General features: G+C 39.4%; 2 protein-coding genes across 2 annotated transcripts in view; one reads left to right on the forward strand and one right to left on the reverse strand.

The window, feature by feature from the left end:
• Window positions 1-11,683, forward strand: part of LOC140936507 (uncharacterized) — a 32,813-nt gene extending 21,130 nt beyond the window's left edge. Inside the window, exons 12-17 of the mRNA XM_073386026.1 lie at window positions 595-732; window positions 1,367-1,546; window positions 4,617-4,747; window positions 7,000-7,153; window positions 7,564-7,709; window positions 10,893-11,683. Coding sequence (XP_073242127.1) covers window positions 595-732; window positions 1,367-1,546; window positions 4,617-4,747; window positions 7,000-7,153; window positions 7,564-7,709; window positions 10,893-11,307 — 1,164 coding nt within the window. The 3' untranslated portion in view covers window positions 11,308-11,683. The remainder of the gene's footprint in view (window positions 1-594; window positions 733-1,366; window positions 1,547-4,616; window positions 4,748-6,999; window positions 7,154-7,563; window positions 7,710-10,892) is intronic.
• A 2,164-nt stretch (window positions 11,684-13,847) lies between these two features.
• Window positions 13,848-14,941, reverse strand: LOC140934431 (beta-1,3-galactosyltransferase 5-like). The gene has a single exon (XM_073384060.1). It carries the CDS (start codon window positions 14,833-14,835, stop codon window positions 13,969-13,971), a length of 867 nt encoding a protein of 288 aa, XP_073240161.1. The 5' UTR covers window positions 14,836-14,941; the 3' UTR covers window positions 13,848-13,968.
• Between the last annotated feature and the right edge of the window lie 4,757 nt (window positions 14,942-19,698).

Below are 19,698 nucleotides of genomic sequence, written 5' to 3' on the forward strand. Positions count from 1 at the left end.
TTCATCTTTATTATTTTAGTTTTTATCTTAGATTTTAGATTAGTTAGGAAGTTAGTTTTTCTCCCCTTGAATGTAATGTACCTGAAGGAAATACCGTGTTTAAATAAAGTTACCTTACCTTACCTTACCTCATTTGTGAGGCCCTTTCCCGGCTAAACCGCTCTCTCGATTCCGGTCTAGCCTTAGCCTGCGAACGGCAGACGTTTCTCCTCGCACATCGCCATTGAGGGGATGAGCGAGGAGAAACGTCTGCCGTTCGCAGGCTAGTCTCGCCTCTACTCCACAGACAGAAAAGGTACTGCAAGCAATCTAATGGGCTTCATCTAGACGGAAACGAAAGAAATTCCAAAATCTGTTAATTAAGAATTGCCTGTCACCAAATTAACTGACAACCCACAACATGGACGAGTAAAAGCAGTTTTTAAAACCGCTGACGTTTTAGTTTTGGCAGCATGAGTTATGTGTATTTATAAATTGATTATTTTATTAATTTCCTTTTTTTAACAAGTTCTCTGTGTTTTTATCATTTGTCTAACTTTTTAATTATGTATTTATTCATTTAATTTCTGATTCAGTCTATTGATTTCTGTACAGGGTTCGACAGTGGTATGTGAGAAAATTGTACGCGGAGATGTCCAGCATCTTAAAAGACTTCTTCGCCTCAACCATCCTCAACTGTCTCGAATTGAAAATTTGGAATTTTGTGACGCACATTTCATCAACTGCGAAATAGTAAGCACCACAATCGCATCCGATGTGCTTACATTCATAAATATAATACAGTAAAAATATGAAAGAACTTATCGGTATAATACGATTTATAACTAGTTATAGCTATCGCTAAGTGCCAACGAGCAAAGAGGCTGAATGGCTCATGATGACCCCTTTTATGAAGCTGGAATGGTGTTTGCGAGGTAAAGACAATTTCTTGTTTAAAAGGGGAGTACCTCTTTCATCTGCTTGAGTACAGCAATCCGCTATCTGCTGTAATTACTACGAGCATAAAGTTCGTCAGTAATAATATTGCACTATTTTCTGTCTAAAATGCAACATCATTCCTAAAGATGATAATTGTCAGTGGGCCTAAGACGCAACTGCCTAATCGGTGGGACCCCTCACAAAATTTCTTGCCACGTTGAAAAATGATCTTCTAGCCTAAGTCAACTTGTGAGGTAGATTTGGAAAACATTCACGTTTTTTTTCCTTCAGCGCCATCTTTAAAACTGAAAAGTAAGAGATACAATAGTCAACATTGAACCTTTTGCATTTTGGAGTTCTTGCAGACCATTTGGTTCAACCGTAGGAATCTAACACTAGAAATGTTTTTATGACAAACTGAAATAACTTCGATGTCTATCTTTTGCAGATCTCATCTCAGTGTTATTACGGGGACCTAAAAAAATTCGTACTTGACAGAAAATGCAAAAAGGAGGAAATTGTCTCCTTTCTTTCCCAGGTTGCGTCCGCTCTTCACTACCTTCATGTACACCACATCGTACATGGGGATCTTCGAGCTCAGTATGTCAACGTAATTTCACGGGATAAGGTACCAGCTTTCGTCGAGGTCGCATACTCCGAATGCAAATATGGCGGACTTCTGGGCCGGCTCGGGTCTCGTTGCGCGAAAGTGAGGCTAGTGAGGCCTCAAGAGTTTTGTTTTCACTGCGCGTCTCAGCCTTTGAGTCGATCGATTTGTTTTGCTTCGATTTGTTAAGTGCCTAAGAGCCATCAAAGAGGAGATTTAACTCCAGCAGAAACGAAAGTTGATTATCTTCCCTTTGCCAAGGCTCTTTACGAAGAAAGAAATGGCCGATTCAAGCGATTTGGTGCGGCGAACGGAAGCACTTTACTATCGCGGAGTTAAAAGAACGAAAGTGTGCCCGCTTAACTTCAGACGAGAGGACTCACGAAACTATTTGAATGGGACAATACCTGAGAGATGGTTCTGTTTCAAGTTCGAGTCAATGTGCTGCAGCGACCTAACAATCCTTAGGAGGTCTTAGGGACACTTCTGTGCTTGAAATATTTACAAAGAGTCCGAATTTTTTCACAGTCTTCACGATCCTATTTTCAAGGGTTGAAATGAAAGTAGCAGTTTTAAGAAAAGCGCTGCTAGTTTATCTCGAAACCCTTCGATAAGTTGCTAAAATAGATCAAGCGCAAGGGCAAATACAATGCTGTAATACTTGCACGCTCTTTCCCCGCCAGAACCTTTTCCCTTCTTCTCACTTTTTTAGTTCGCGATAGTTCCTCTGTTAGTTTTTTCAGTGCACTTTGGTCAATGGACTGTTCTTTTCAAACATGTCGCTAACGTCTGGTTCTTACCTGGTTTCACAGGCCACGCTTGTAGGATAATTAAACAGGCGATTGTTATTATTGAGTTTGATCATTCACACTCCTAACTATTGTTATATTTTAATGCAGCTGTTTCCAGCCTGAAATCTAAAAAGATCTTGAGTTGACAGCGGATGCTCACGTTCTCGAGAATGTTTACCATTTGTTGGATAAATAACAGACCATGCAAACATCATAGAACAGTAGCATCTCTTGCGAAAATTCTTTCATTCAAATAATTTCGTGAGTCCTCTCTTCAAAGCAAGTGAGGCGAGCACACTTAAGTTTTCGCTGTAAAGTGCTTCCCATTGCCGCGCCGAATCGCATGAATCTTTAACTTTCTTTGTGATAAGATCTCGGGAAAGAAAAGGTAGTTCCAGCTAGGGTAAAATCTTGATTTTGCTGGTGCTCAGGGACGCAACAACTCGAAGCAAACCATATCGATCGACTCAATCGCTAAGACGCGCAGTCAAAACAAAACTTTTGAGGCCTCACTAACCTCGCTTTCGCGCAATTAGCCCCGGAAGGGCCGAGAGGTCCGCCATATTTGCATTCGGTAAAAATTTGTCATAAGAAAATACCCTATGCTGTACCTTTTCTTGCCAATCTTTTCCTGAGTTACCATGAGAAGATATGGCTAGAAAAAAGTAAGGCTCAGGCCCAGTTGTTGGAAGGCCGATTAGCACTAACCCGGGATTTAATTTTAATCCGCGTTTCATTTTCTTCTGGTCAAAATCATTTTTCTGATAATTTTCTCTATTCCTTTTAAGCTCCAATCATCAAGTTGTAGATAAAAAGAATTAAACTGAATTTTCTTTTTTAAGCTCTTATTTCTGAATTCAAATTTTGCAGTAACCTGGATTATCTTAACCCAGCTTTGAGCAACCTGGCCCAGAGGTCAAATTCTATTTTTTTACTTCATCAATTAAAAACTTTTCCCGGCACAGTAAGTTTGCCATGGAGAATGCCTGAGAATGAGTCAAAACAGAAACAACCATTTCTTTATTGTCAATATTTGAGCCAGATTTCAGAACCAGGGGACATACTGCAAAATGTGCTGTGCCATTTCAATGATGAAATAATCGAGATTTATCGTAGCGAAGCTTAAAGATGCTGCTTGACAGACAAAATTCCGAAAAACTCCTGGCGAGGGCCTTTTTTATTATTCGATCGTCCTCCGCTGGAAACGATTTGAACTCGACAACGTTGATTGAAAAGTAACTTGTATACTAGGCCTAAGCTAGGCCTACTTACGATCACTTGTTGTTTTAAACGGAAAATTTAAGTAGAAAGGGTTTCAACAGTTTGACAGCAGAAATCTTATTATCTGAAACGTGCCATAAGTGGGCGGAAGAAGGTCGTAAAAGAAATGATTACAGGCTCTAATTCCCTTCCTTTTTTCCTTTTTCCCGCCCAGCAAACTTTTCGCGTGCCTTTCACCACTGTCTGAGAGCCTGGAACAGGCTAATGAAGATGATACGAACTGCGGAAAAACAAATTTTAAATAAAGATATGATCGTTGCAGTGGTAATAAGCAATTGCAAATAAACCGGAAAAGAATTTCGGGACTTCAACGGGATTCGAACCCATGGCCTCGGCTCTACGTTAACGATGCAGTGCTCTACCACTTGAGGCATGAAAACCCATACATTGGGACGACGCCAAATTGTTGAGTTCATCTTAACCCGCGATAGGAATGAAACATGAATCTTTTTTTCCGGGTTTACTTGCAATTGCTTAAATTGCAATTACTACTGCGACGATCATATCTTCATTTAAAAACCTATTTCTTATGTTGTACAGTTACTGATACGAAGAGTAATGAATGTGAACTGTAGCCCCGGCCATGTTTACACGACAAAATAAATGTGCGGGCTGTAACGTGTAACCTTCAATCCCAGCTATATGTCTGTAAAACCACCCCACACGTATTAGTACAGGATTAAAATTTTGTTCCGTTTTTGTATTTTACCTTCCTTTGTATTGCTTAGAGTAACATTTTGTGCTATATTATGACCTATTGTTACTGTAAACTAAGGCTCATGATCAACAGTATTTTGTAAGCTCGAGTCGCATGTTCTTAGATAAGAAAACTTAACCATCTTTTGAGGAACCGGGCCCAGGGTTTATACACATTTACTTTTCATCGTCAATCCCATGTTTCTGATGTTTAGAAACATTTGAAGAGTCCAGATTCTTATACGAATCTATCATGTACTACAGATTATCAGTGATAGGGAAAAATCCATCTCATCTGGTTTTTTATATATTTTCTTTTTCAGGGAAAATCTTTTTCAAAGGTGCAGGTTTCTCGACTGGGTCGCTCTAAGTCTCTCCTTCTGCTCAGTGGATGTGATAAAACCAGTACATCATGTGTTGCACAGGATGTTTTGTCTTCTGACTCAACTCGTTGGTAAGTAATTTGCAGTTTAATTGGCATGGGGAGCTATCTAGAACAGTAATAACAAAATTAATAAGCTTTGAAATAATCTTTTTTTCTATACTTACTTTCGAGTTCATTAGGACTCTGTGATTACTTAGCAATTAATGAATGGGGCTAAGTAGGATATGAAGAATTAAGCAGATCGAAAATGCAGCCTTCTACAGGTTAATGCACCGTTAACCGAGAAGACCTGGGGACGAGATTGAGATGTTTTCTTTGTAAAAACTAAAATGGCGGACACTTCACTGGTTTCAAGAGTAAGAACTACAGCTGGAACTAGGCGAAATAATGGCTAAAACATAGCAAAAACAGCAAGAAGACAATTCGGAGGGCGACATCTGCTATTTGGAGAATGTTTGCGGAGCTGGACACATGGGCGTACGGGAAATTTTTTGCCAGGGGGGGCGGTAAACCATTTGCCCAAAAAATTCTCGCAAGTGTCCCAAATTTTTACAAAAGAGTCGAAAAGAAACGAGGGCCATATTGTAACAACATAGGCCGTACTGACGTATAAAGGTGGCTCGATAGAGTTATTCAGGGTCAATGCCAAGTTTGAGCATAAACTACGTCGCCATAAAAAACGTTAGGAAAAATTGCCACCACAGTAGATAAAAATTTGTCATGATCAGGGTTGCAATGACATCGGAGTTGTCATAGCATCGAAATCACGCCATTACCTATTTTACTTCAGAAAAATTAAAAATTCTCGGCACTGGGAACATTACAAAATCGTTCACAGGAGCTTTTTTCGCCAATGCGGTCTTCTCAATGTTTGCAAAGTTTAAGCAAAATCTGTAAGAGCTTTATTGAGATAGTTAGGGATGAAGTCTTTACCGTTAGAAATACCGTAAGAAAAGGAAAATTGTGAGGTTTGGCTGTTATCTGTAGAAAACGAAGCGCTTTTGACATGCAATTTCACCTCATAGTAGTTTTAATCTTTTCAAAAACGTGTGTGAAAGATCGGGGAGATAGCTCTGCCCGATTGCTAGAAAGAAGGATTTGATTAGTATGTATCGCGGCGCTCTTGTTAGCGGTTTTGTAAACATTTCGGTCTACTTTAACAAATTAGCGAATAATTTTAAACCACTCGATAGATTTTTTAAAAGAAATAAGGTTCTTCTCGTAATTCAAACAGAGAATTAGTCAGCCACTCCTCCGTTTTCAGACCCACCCTGTTCTTCAAGAGGAGATGATTCTAGAAAGTCATGCGAAAGTTTATTCTAATCAGTTCATGACTGGATAGCCCATTCCAGCTAGTGCAGTGCAGCACGGTGCCCAACAATAACAAAAAAATAAATATGTAAATTACTCATCACATGTTAAGCGATTACTGTCTCGTGTGAAAGTAACTTGATTATTACGCCGACTTCAGGTTAATATTCAGGTCTTCAAAATAATTAAATAAATATGGAGACGTCTTTAAAAACAGGCTTTGCCCAAATTTTCTCTTGCTGCCCAAAAAATCTGAGTTGCCCAAAATTTGGAAGGGCTGCAGCCCCCCTCGCCCCTCCGGCCCGTACGCCTATGGCTTGACAAACCTAAACGTAAACTATCAAAGATAAACTTAACATCGATGCTGGTAAGCTTGTTTTAGCTATGTTTTAAAATAGGAATTATTTTGAGTGAATAATAAAACAATTATAGAATTCGGGTTTCGTATAATATGAAGAATTATGGAGATCTCTGAGGGTGTTATCCGCCTCGGCCGACACCCTCCTCGATCTCCATAATTCTTCATAAGATACTCAAACTCATTCATTAATTGTTAAATATCCTACGAAAGCCGAATTCATTAATTCTGTTGCTGTTTTAGCGGTTTTAGCGGTTTTAGCGGTCAAGAAGACAAGAAATTCCTTTGGAGACGGAAAGCGATTTGGACCATTAAATGTTTATATTCGTGAAATAGCAGTTAATTTACGACCAACGCTTGCCGTGTAACCTTTGCCATTTTCTCCATCTCTGCATTGCCAAAATCAACAGACGGGGTCTTTGCATTACATCTGCGTCCCTTTTTCAGGTCTAAGTATTTTACGATTAACGTCGATCGTAAAATAAAGACAAACATCTTCCAAATTTACCAACGTTAGGTGGCTGCAAAGAATTAGATATGCTATTTAGGCACATTAGCAACGAATAAGTTTATCATAATTATTATTGATAATTTTATCATAATTATTATTGATATGACTGGTGATAGCAAAATAAATGGTTCCAATTGTTAGGAGTGCACCGGAGGTTATTTCAGATGGACGCTATACTCATGCTAGCGACGTATGGGCTTTTGGTATCTTAGCCTGGGAGCTTTACGCATCCTACGAAAATGGTCAAGAACAGCGACATCTCTCACTGCCCTACTTTTCTCTAAAAAACGAGCAGGTAATTTTCAATCCCTTTTAGTCCAGTCAAGTTTTCCTCTACATCAGAATGTTTCTCAACGCCATTTAGAAGTGCATGGGACGGCTACTACTAAACAACACAAAAATAAATCGGACAAAATCAGTTAGGTGTAGAAAACTATTCCCAGTCTCATGTTACCCTCAACCTTTCCCTGGAGATTTTTGATTCAGGATCATGCTAGTGGCGAAACATTTCCAAATTTCAAGCCTTTTGAAACAGATTAAAAAATTCGTTTAATGATATCGACCAAAACCTATAAAAATCCCGATAGCTTATTGATATTTTAAATGTCTCATGAACCTCTAAAAGTTCCTCAAAAAATCCGATTTTTGTAGCTAATAGTTTGGGATCTACAAGTAACTTGACGTATCATGTGGTCGTACCTACAGATTTTCCCTTTTATGTGTGCCAAAGGACCACTGGAGCGACCAAAAGACTGTCCTCACTGGGTTTATATCATAATGCATCAGTGCTGGGCGTTCAAGTCAGTACAGAGGCCACCTTTCATCGCCATTTATGATTGCCTCACGAGCAGGTATCATTTACATTTATATATATCATCTTGCACTATCTATAACAGATATATTCGCAATCTCCTGACTAATAACTAAAGTGCTACTACTAGGAAATATAAAAATAAAAATACACTAAATCGAAAGGGATAAACATCCCACTGAAAAAATGTAGTCAGAGATGGTGGCTTTAAATTTTGCAGATGAATGTATTGTTTAAAAATAATCAGATGGCAGGCTATTCCAGTCAATGATAGTTCTCGGCCAGAAGCTGTATTTGCCGTATGTGTCACAGGATGGCTGAGGTGGAATAAATTTCAGTGGATGAGATGTGGATGTTTTTTTAGGGAAGACTGTTGATGGACATAGCAGGGGATATCAATAGCGGCTCGGTTGGTAACACATTTGTTCATCACCAGTGTCAGTCTAGCTACTTGTCTTCTTTTTTCGAGAGTTCGCCAATTTAGTTGCTTTGGGGCCTTGGTTACGCATCCCTCCTCTTTCGGTCCTTTCGTGTGCATTCTTGTTAGGAAGAGTGCTGCCCTGCGCTGGACCTGCTTGAGCTATAGTTTCTGATATCCTCTATACGGATCCCATACAGCACAACCATGCATATTCCAACGTTAGTCCCCCGTTGGTCTCACTAGCGATTTGTAGGCTTGGTCTTTAACCAGTTCTGTGAGCAGGGATGCAAGTTCCTCTTGACAAAGCTAAGTGTCGAATTGGCTGTGTTTGTAATGTTCAGGATATGTGGCTTTCAGTTTAGGTCCTCTGATAGAGAAACTGCGAGGTAAGGATTCTTGGTTCTGCAAACGCGAAGAAAGAAACACTTCGATGGGTTGAAGTAATATATCAAACATGAGATGCAGTGTTTCATCACCAGATGAAACACCGAGAAGAGAGTTGAAAATACGACGCGCAGCGGAGTATTTTTGACGAACTTCGAGGTGTTTCATCTGGTGATGAAACACTGTGTCGAATGTTTGATATTTCTTCTCAAACAAAATCATTTTTGAAGAAGAAATTAAGGATGCAAAAATGAGCAGTTTTTCATTAGCCTGCGCAGCTGGCGGTATTGTGTGATTAAAGTTTCGGCGGCGGAGCCGCGATCCAAAAAAAGGGAGTGGGGACGAGGCGTTTGTATTTCTCGCGGCTTCGCCGCTCGTGGCGGCTCCGCCGCCAAATCTCCCTCGCCTAGTACACAATACCGCCAGCTATGCAGGCTAGTTTTTCATCTGATATCCAAACACTCATTAAACATTAATTTCCTTTTAATTTTCTTTATGAATTATTAATGAGTTTGAGAAGGCCATTTGCCACATCTTTGCCCGTTCAACTAATTTGTCCAGATCGGATTGAGGATTGATTGCTTCGTCGGAATTGTGTACCAGACCATACAACAGGTTGTCGCCAGCAAATAACTTATTATTTGAGGTAATATCATTACCTATATCGTTAACGAATAACAAGAAGCACAAGGGACCTAACACGGTTCCTTGCGGGACTCCGGATCTTACGCAAGTCTTCTCACTGGACTCGCCTTCAAGGACCACCTGTTGAGTCCTTCCTATTAGCCATGCCTTTATCCAGGCTAATATTAAACCACCAATGCCATAGTACTCTAATTTAAGTAACAGAGTCGTTTGTGTGCTACTTTATCGCAGGCTTTAGAAGAGTCTAAGATCAAAAGATCAGTCTGGTTTCTATCATTTACTGACCGGGCTAGATGTTCTACGGTATTGATAAGTTGCGTTTCGCATGAGCGCCCAGGACGGAAACTATGTTGAGCATCCAACAGGATGACAAAAGAGTTTTTAACGTATAATAATACTGCGATAAATAATGTGTTCTAACAGCTTTTATCAGTAAGAGTTGAGCGCCTTATTTTATACTGTTAAGTTTTTGGTGAACCACCACGGGTTCTAATTTTTGCGATTTTTTCAGCGATCCGCAAAAATAAGTTCCCGCAAATAAAAATTACCGCAAACATTTTTTTCCGTAAAAATGTACTCCCGAGTAAATATTCTCTAACTTAAATTCGCTAGACTAAAATGCAGAAGTAAAAAATTGTGTCTGTTCAATTACAACTTGCCTCAAAACGGTATTCAATAAATTAGTGGTTTTACATCATGATAGGGTCCGCATACGGTAGTACTGTTTGAAACTATGTATTTCTATTGCACGTACTTAACAAAAACGAAAATTTCATCAATGCAGGGTACTGGGTACTTTCTGAAAATCGCAAAAATTAGTGCCCATCGAGAAAAACCAATCTGTCCTAATAGCAAAAATTAGTTCCCGCTAAACACAAAAAATGGCCAATCCGCAAAAATTTCGTGCCACACGGTACTTCTGTTACTCCAGCCGTCCATAAATGTTTACAACAATTATGTTGCTCTAACCGGCTTATGTTTTAGTATGTGTAATCAAATGGTTACGAGTGAAATTTCAGGGGGAATAATTTCACGCTCGTTTTGTCCAAATACTCATAATTATTTAATAGGATACGGACAAAACGCAATTAAAATTATTCCCTAATTTCACGAGTATACTATTTGATTACCTATTAATAATAAAGCTAATCATTGATTACGGATCCGCGTTCACGGAAACAAATTGGGTCGAAAGAGTCCAGTTTCCCGGCCGAGGTGCCGCTGAAAAACTTAATGGGGGGGGATTGCAGTCGCCCGTGATAGCTCGAAAATTTCTGCCTTAGTGCCACAGCACACCAGATTAGGATGCGTTCTGACGAACGCGATCAAGAGTGACGAATTACGTTCGCAATCGTGAATTACGACATATTTATCCTGGTTTTATCGTATTTGGCAATTGAGAACTCCACGCTCTCAAAGGGTTAGAGCTTAAATTTAGCTTGAGTAGTTCAGAATTTTTCGACAAAATACCCGTTACCGAGAATCCTTCCTGATGGGCTCTTTCGTGTGTTTAGGTTTTCCAAAACGTCCTCTAATGCCCTGACATCCATTTCATAAAATTTTAAAACTTCGTCGCCATCTCGGCATTGAGACGTTCGGAAGATTGCCGTGGCAATCTTGTTATTTCACATGTGAAATTATAAATTAACTCTGAAGTTTTGCGCTAATTAAAATTATGAAGTAATTAGTCGCCAATGATATAACGTTGTTATTTCGCGCAAAAACTAGGGAGTAATCTGTCACCCTTGATATTATTTTGTTATCTCATTTAAGGGAACCGACGCAGTCTTGGCTCTTTGATTTGTGGTTAAGGAATCACAGTCGTCAAGAGTGGCCAGATTTGCCTGTCCGTCAGCCAGAAGATGCTTGGCACATCTTAGAGAAAGAACTTCATCCGCCCAAGGAAGAGATTGAGAATATGTGCTCAGAAGATTTCTTTGCTATACATAATTATTCCTATTACGATATTTTAGGTGACAGTAAATCTTTCATAGAGCTGACTCAAGTCGTAGAAAATCAGGCTGATGGGTATGAGAATATATATGGTACTCAAACAGAAGAAACTGACGAAGGAACTGGTGATCATGAAAAATCTTCCGAAGATAACAAGAAAGACTTCAAGAAGGAGGATTTGAATTTAAGTAAACTAGATTACACGCTCCTTGGTGAGCGTGAGACACAGCTATAAGGGATTTCTTCTCTTATTGCAGATGAAGGCTCTATGGGGCATTCCTAAACGTCCTAAACGGACATCGCAGGTATATCTGAATCTGAATTTTTTTCTTCACGGCAAGAAACCAACGCTTCAAACAGGAAAAAAGGCAAAATAGACGTTGTAAATAACAGTAGAAGAATGCGTAAGAGAAGCACAGAGAAGAGAGGATAAGAGCACAGACATGGTTGAGTAAAAGTAGGGCAGAGCAGAAAAAAAAAAGAGAAATGCAGGAAAAGAGCGGTGCTAAACAAACAATTGAGAATCCGTTAGACAGTGTAATACGCAGACTGCGGACCAGGGGTAAAATGCAGACTGTAGACTGAGAGCAAATCGCAGGCTGGTGCAAAATGCAGAATGAAGACTGTAGACTTTTTAACATTTGTGCTCCTTCTTCTCCAAATAGGTGAAATAGGTAGCTGGTACTCGCTTCCTAGTCGACGTACATTGCACATTCGCCAGAGTTTTCAATGAACATCCGAACAGCGTGAGTCTGCGTACCTCGATTTGCATGCTTTCATAGAGGGTCATCCAAATTTGCTACAGAACATCTTTCTTTGTAGTTTGAATTATTTAGTCCCTTTTTTATCGCCATAATTCTTTCTGTACAGTATTTTGGGCCAGCAGCTTTTATTTAAGAGTAAAGATTGTGGTGTTGTACCAATTCACGGTCAAGCGTGTATCAAAAACTTCGCGTCAAAATTAAAGTTAAACCGTGAGATCTCTCGGACGGAAAAAAAAAGGTTCAAGATTGCGATTACGTTTTTGGGTCGTCGACGACGTTCCAGAGAAGAAAGAAATGGATTTGTGAAAGCAGATGTTGTCAAGTAAGTGTTGGTTCATGTATTTGCGGGTTTTTTTGTCCTTACACTCCTCCACGACTACAGTTTATGCTCGGTTTGCTCGGTCTGCATTTTACCTCAGCCTGCGTTTTACTCTCAGTCCGCAGTCTGCAGTCTGCAGTCCACAGTCCGCAGTCTTTGTTTTACACTGACCGAATTGAGAATAAAAAGAATACAGTCTTTTACTGAGTCATGGATTGAGTAGAGGCGTATAGGGTAGAGTGGAGAAGGAAATAGAAGTTAATTTAGTCACGCATAGTATAGCACAAAATAAAAGATTATAAGGAAGAGCTCCACTTTTAGGCTTAGCAAAGAATTTAAAATTTAGTTTTTTTTTCTTTAAATTTGACGGCAGAAAGGAAGAAGAAAGAGGCGGCTTTTATGATATGCGAGGTGCGGTTGGCTGTCGGACTGTTGTTGTTTGATAATATAAATAAAATATGAAGAAAACAACCATTTGTGGTTTTCTTTGATGCTTTCGTAGTTCGTAGCGGCGGAAAGCGACAAAACAACAACAACTAAAATTCCAGTGACAACTGTAACATTATCAGTAAGTAAAATATAGAAATTGCTGTTTAAAATTTTTAAAAGAGTCGCGATCCTTTTGGTCAGTTCCACGAATCACTAAAGTGGAGCTGGCAAAAAAGATTTCGCCTGGAAACGCAGGGGCGGATCCAGGAATTTTTGATTGGGGGAGGTCCAAACTTGCCTCATCACAAAGTGGCAATAACAGAACAGTTGCAAGACTGTTAAACTAATTCAAAAGTTATTACCAAGGAAGGGGTCTTGAAGGGTATTTTCGGGATCCGGGATTTGACCAAAATACGGTGCGGGATTCGGGAAACGGGATTTGAATGCCACTTGGGAAGAGGGCTTCATCAAAATTTGTGCACGGGGCGACTCAAATACACCTTCTGGCTGCAAATGCGATTCATCAAAGCGAGCATTCAGTTCTGTCTACTATCAACTAAGCAAACTATACACTAAGTGATCTGGTTAATGACTGTCTAACTGAAATGGTCAGGTAGTGGACAGACGAGCAGACAGAAGACCCACTGTTTCAACCAGATGCCAGAAAAGTGCACGAGGTGCAATAGCATACCAGTTAATGAAATTTCCCTTCTATCCTAAAAAAAAGCACGCCTGATCGTAGGTTACCCGTGAGACATTCATAGTTTTGCTGTCGTTCTTTCTTACGGCCACAGCCGAGTCTGCTACCCCCAGATAGTGGGAACGGTGAAAAGAAAATCACCAGAAAAGCGGGGAAAAGAGAAGGGAGTCCCTTACCCTCTCTCCCCAATCCCCCTCCCTTTTTCCCTTCCTCCCTATCCCCTACCCCTTTCGACGCCTAGACAAAACGTTGCAGGAAACCATCACATTCACTTATTTACGGACAAAACGAAAATCGCTTATAATTATTCAGATCCAGGAGGCACTTTGGAGAAAATCAAACAACCTTAGAAACCCTTACTTAGCCGTAATGAAGAGCTTAACATTTCATAAGAGGTCAAAGAAAATGCTCTTGCATCAGAGGGTAAAACAGTGCCGACCGGCAAATAACCGCAGAAAATCAATACGCGTGTTACGACCTCTCATTACGAAATAAGCGGCAAAAATCATATCTGCTCAGTCAATTCCAGAGCAATTAATCTACCCACTAGAGAAAAAAATCATTGGAACAAACAGCATTTTGGCTCGAGGTAAAAGTCGTATGTTACCTACCGACCCCCTTTTTACACTGTAATTTAGTTTAGTGGCAGGTTCATGTATAGTAAGATGAAACATAGTCGTTAGCCTACGTAATTAACGATTTTTGCTCAAGGTTTTGGTTGTAAACTTGAAATAAGCATTCTCCAAAAATGCCATGCCACACTAGAGTATCATTTTGAAGAACACAATCGGTTACACGCGGTGGACCGACTATAAAACCATCGTTATTGACAACCTTAACATCAGCTCTGTCTGCTAGCATTCCTACGTAAACATCGTCCATTCTGAACGTTGGTACAACATCAAATAATTCCACAAAAAGATGGACGACATCAGCCGACAAAACATATCCAAACCCAGGGCAGAAATCAGGATAGTTTGTTCGGTTATATTCTTCAAGCGTTACCCGCCATTTGCCACTTCTAATGACAGGAGGCCTTCTGTATAATCTTCCCATGTACAGCTTTCTTTGAGATGTACCTGTATCGTTTAAAAGAGATATCAGTCCCCAGGTTTCTACAAAAACATCATCGTCTATTTTTAAAAGAAACGAGAACTTGCAGTATCTGGTTGCCCATTCATAGCCCACTTGAATCTTCGGAGTAAGTTTCCAATAATGATCCAAGAAGCTAGCGCGTATAAGATCCCCGAAAGCTTCATCTTCTTTCAGTAATGAATCAGACTCGCTCGGGTTATGCGTTTGAGCAACGAGAAAAACAGTCTTCCATCGAGGCTTTAAGGCACTATCAAGGCCCCAAGTGTGGCGGATATCTCTTCTTCTTTGTGCATTTGCAGGCGCAGAACAAGTCAAAATGACAAGGAAGTAATGCTGTTCGCACTTTCTTGTCGTGATAAGAGATGTTTTATGTTTTTGTGATTTCTTCCTGGTTGTCACCTCTTTCACCAAATTTTGACTTGAAGTAGCAGGATTTCTTAAAGTTGCATACTTCATTTCTACGAACTGTGCTATGCCTGACTGACCAAACTGTAACCTAGCTGCTGGTTTCGAATTAAACCAGCGAACGGCGAGGAACCAGTCCAAAGCTCCTGCGACTAAAAAAGCCGCGAATAATATCAAGGCGATTTTTCTTACAAAGCGAGTTTGGATTGCCATGATAACCCGTAGCTTATAAGCTGTTTCGTTTTTCTTTTCTTGTTTGCTATTTTGTTTATCCATACTGACAACACCTCAAAAAACCTGGAAACACTTTGAGCTTGTTCGGAATGTTGAACAAAAATTGATCTTAAAATGTTCTGATCTCAAAAGACAAACTTAAGGGTTTATAAGCGAAAAGCTAGCAGCGAATGCAGTCGTTTCTCATGCAACAGTACCACTGAAGACGTTTCGCGAGGGAGACGCCCCTTAGCGTGATGGGGGGGGGGGGGGGGGTGGTTGTATTCTCAAGCTAATAAGCTAACTTGCTACGAATCAAAGCCAAAAAATTACATCTTGAAATAATTACTTTTAAAATACTTAAGGTATGGAAAAACCGGCAACAAAAAACGTGCAACTTGTTTTGCAACAATGCTTCAAAACGAGTTGAAGAGCGATGTTGCGCGTTTTACCACTCACATCAAACCTGTCTTGCACCAAATCAGGTTGTTAACAGGTTTGAACGTGTTTGGTAAAACGCGCAACATCAACTCGTTTTGCAGCAATGTTGCAAAACAAGTTGTACGCTTTTTGTTGCCCGTTTTTCTGTACCTTTCGAATTGACAGTCGTCAATTACACCTTTTAGCCATTTCGTCAAAAACAAAAGACTATTTTAGGGAGAAGTTTCATTGCTTGGTAACCAGTTGTTTTTTTTTTAATCAAAAGACAACAGTTTTAGGAAGAAAAGAAATTCCGTCTCCTGAGACACTTTGTATGAATCAGAATAAAATTGACTTTTAGTGGCCTATTTTGGAAGGAATTTATTCAAAATCATAGATCTCGCTCATTCAAAAACAGCAAACAAACTTCAAAATTCACCGCAATGATTCCACCCAAAGTAGCGAACCCCTCGTCTCCAGGCTTCACTCCTACCCGTAGCAGGGAGAACCTGGGAACTGGAGTAGCGGAACTATGCAGTCCACCCGCTCGGCTCAGTACCAGTTAGATTTCTGGGTTTGCCACAAGGGGCCCAGACTCACACCACCGTGGAGGGACACTTAAATGGCTGTTTATGTGCATTTTAACCGTTTTATCGATATTACGATTAATTCCCATACAAATCCCCATAATATGGCTTCCGGCAGGCCACTGTGAGACTGGGCACCCTGTGGGTTTCAGAATGCCACCCGCTCGCAATTCTCGCTCGCAAATTGAGAGGAAAATAAATGCATTTTTCTTTAATTGCTATTCACCATTTTCTGTTAATATATGATTCCATGATCATCTTATTTTCTGAAAATCTCTAGCTGCCGGACCTTACGTACTATCTATCTTTTTAAGAGATTTGTGCAATTATTGCGTGATAATCAACAGATTGTCATCCGTTATTTGAATAGACTGTCCACAAGTGTACTGTGGTCGTGGGAAACGTAAACGTTTAAGCCGATTACGAAAACAAAAGCCTTGTTTTCCTTTTTTGTTGTCACCAATCAAAACGGATGGTTACATTTTGTCATATGTTTTTCTCTTGTCCCTGACAGTTCCCCTGAAAGAGCTACTTAAAAGTAAACTCATGGAAAATCGTTTCAAAACTGGAAATTTATGAAAATAGATGTATGCCATTGAAAGGAAGGATGACTTATTTTAGACCGTTTAAGAGTGGGTGCTGAACCGACAAGAGCGCGCCTACAAAAACATGTCCTAGTTTTCGGCGAAAGGAAAACAAAATAATTTGCAACAATGTTAATACATATCAGAAAACTACTTAATAGTTATTTTCTGCTTTTCTGTCCCTGAAAACTGAAATATATGTTTTTTCTTATTGATATATATAGAGATTGAAAAAGGGCTGAAAGATAACTTAATTTTTAAAGGATCGCATAAACTTTTAGGACACCGCCGTAACAAAGACATCACTGAATCAGTGATGCTGTAATTAAATTATAAGGTCTATTAGTTATTGGTTCTTAAAAAGGCAAGACAAGTTTTTTATAACTCATTCTGACTATTTCAGCCACAGAAATTTAGAAAAATACCTTTTAATAGATTATTTTTATATTATTCCAGAAAGTATTGTTAATGGTAATGTCAGACTGGCTCTTTTGCTTACACAATGACCCTTAATTAGAAGCCTTTTTCCTTTGTGATTTAAGAGAAGAGGCGTACATTTGCATAGCAGGTTAAAATCTATTCATTGAGTCACACGGTCACTATAAGTTACGGGGGCCAGTTTGAATTAAAAAGACCTCAGAACCTAAGACGCGGATTTGAGAACCTTCGAGACAGGCAAAACACGATATAAATCGGGGTAGGTAACTCTGGTCAGTTAGTTACTGTAGGTAGTAATGTTTCAATGTTGACTATTCACTGCACGGCAATTAAGCCCTTAGGCGAAATCTAACTGTACGACTGCTATGCGGAATCAACATTTCGAGTTAACTATCAATGTAACCGGCTTAAAGTTAACAGGCTTGCAAGCCGCCTCCTCCACTTTTCCTTACTTCAGAAGCTGATATGATTGAGCGGAGTTATCGTGCCGAAAACGGTTCAAAAGTTACTGTTTAAACGATCGGAGGTCACTGTGTAAATTTCGAAAGTTTTTTGACTTCATGATCGTCTACTTAAACTTTCTGAAAGCAGCAGGGAACCATTAAAAATCAAAATCGACCAAAGTGAAAGGCAAAAAAGGAATGCTCCTTATATCAGGAACTTCTAAACCATCAGTCGAGTTGCTATAGCAAATTTAGGTAGTTGAAAAAATGGATTGAGTGGAAAGCGGTTAAACCAAAAAATTATAATCGAACGAAGAAAGACTCCACGGCATGTAAATCAAATTGTTATCGGACTTTGATTAGGAAACAAAGAAACGAGATAATTTGCACTTGTTTACCACGACCGTTGAAGCAGAACTTCAGGGATAATTCGAAAAATATATTAAAAAGCAAACTATATTCGGGTTACACCTTACAAGGTACTAAATTTGCTTTAAGATTTTTCACACGTTGTTTATAACTGTCTGTTTACTTACCGCGGGTGATTAATGGATCAAACAAGGCGTTTTTACAGCACACTGACCAAATAGTCGAAAATAGTGATTAGATTATCATTTTACATTTTAACGCACCACCTCCCCCCAAAATGTTAAAATGTTAACCCTTTATACCTTACCCTGGGTGCCAGAGGTTTTTCTCGCGTGCGGCGGGAATTTTCGGTGTTGGCCGAAGGCGGACACATCTTCGGCCGTCGGCCGAAGCCACGAGCGGCGAAGCACTATAAAGACTTGACAGAAACCGGAAACCGCGCTACAAAAGTCTCTGGCATCCAGGGTATTTAAATCTTAACATCAAAATTCAAATTCTCATTTGTTACCCCTATGCGTTTTCAATAGAAGAAGTGGGGAGAATTTGTTGAAGTATCAATTAGATTCATCTTGTGTGATCATGTCCTTAATTCTCATGACCACCCTGTTTTAAAAAGCAGTGATATTACAAGGATAAATTTGACGCTTATCACTGTCAGGGCTTAAAGGGTTAAAAGCTAACTTAGTTCATGGCGTTTTTAGCATTTTACATCCGTCAGAAGAGTCAATTTACTAGGATTTTGCTTTTCGTTTTTTGGTATATTTTCTAACTTATGCGTCTAGAGAAAACGCCTTTCTTCCTTCAAATAAGTGCAAGTCTTCCAGAGATTATCGATTAATGCTGTTTGTTGAGTAGAAAAGTGTTTTTTTTTTAGTGTTTTCGGCATTTAGTCAAGTTGAGATGTTGCAAACGTTTGTCGGAACATAGCGAATTTCGCAGGAATAATCCAGGCGGATTTTGGAGAATCTTAGTAATACTGAGAAAACTTAGTAAAACTTAGTAACACTAACTCTAACCCTAACCCTAACCCTAACTTAGTAATACTGAGAAAACTAAAAACATTGTTTTTCGACCAAGTTTTTTCTTGCCAAAGCAGTCTCAAAATTAGCCAATAAGAAAACTTGATCAAACATTGCTCAAGCTTTCTTCTTTTTTCACAACAGCAAACAAAAACTTTATTCGCACTTATTAATCCTAAATACAGTTGCCCTGCAGATTCGCAAAAAAATCGCTATTCGAGGCAGGGAAAAGTAATCGTATTGAAAATAGTGAAAATGAGTCAACATAATAATACAGAAGCTGATCTCTAGCTACAGATATATTTTAAAGCTTAAGGTGAGATCATGGTATTGGTGGCGGACACGGGAAATAAACGAAATATGCAAATATTAAAACATTTTCATTTGCTAAACATTACAAAGTATTTGGGAGAACATCAATATACTAGCCTGTGTACAGACGTCCCCCTCCCTCAGAAGGAGGGAGGACGTCTGTACACACGCTTCAACATACTAGTCATCTGTTTTCTGAAGAATCTTCTTCAGGAACCGATATTTTCCCGTCCTGGTCACGTGCTCGTTCCGGCCCCTCTCCTTACTGTTTCTACTGATCTTCCCTCTCATTTATGGCTCTTGTGATTTATGGGCTTTTCACTCTAAAAATAATCGCTTTTTGGCCTCATTCGTCAACAATCGGGTCAAATGGCTGCAAGTTTGTATAGTACAAGCGAGGTTTTTAACAGCAAGTCCATTTTTATATAGACTGAAAATTAAAGGCAATGTGCCACTCTGAACTATACAAGAAAACTGCAAAAAATCTTTTCAAATGAAAGTATTTTTTTCTTATGATCATTCAGGGGTG

This window comes from Porites lutea, chromosome 1 (genome assembly GCF_958299795.1).
Source record: "Porites lutea chromosome 1, jaPorLute2.1, whole genome shotgun sequence".
Taxonomy (NCBI): Eukaryota; Metazoa; Cnidaria; class Anthozoa; order Scleractinia; family Poritidae; genus Porites; species Porites lutea.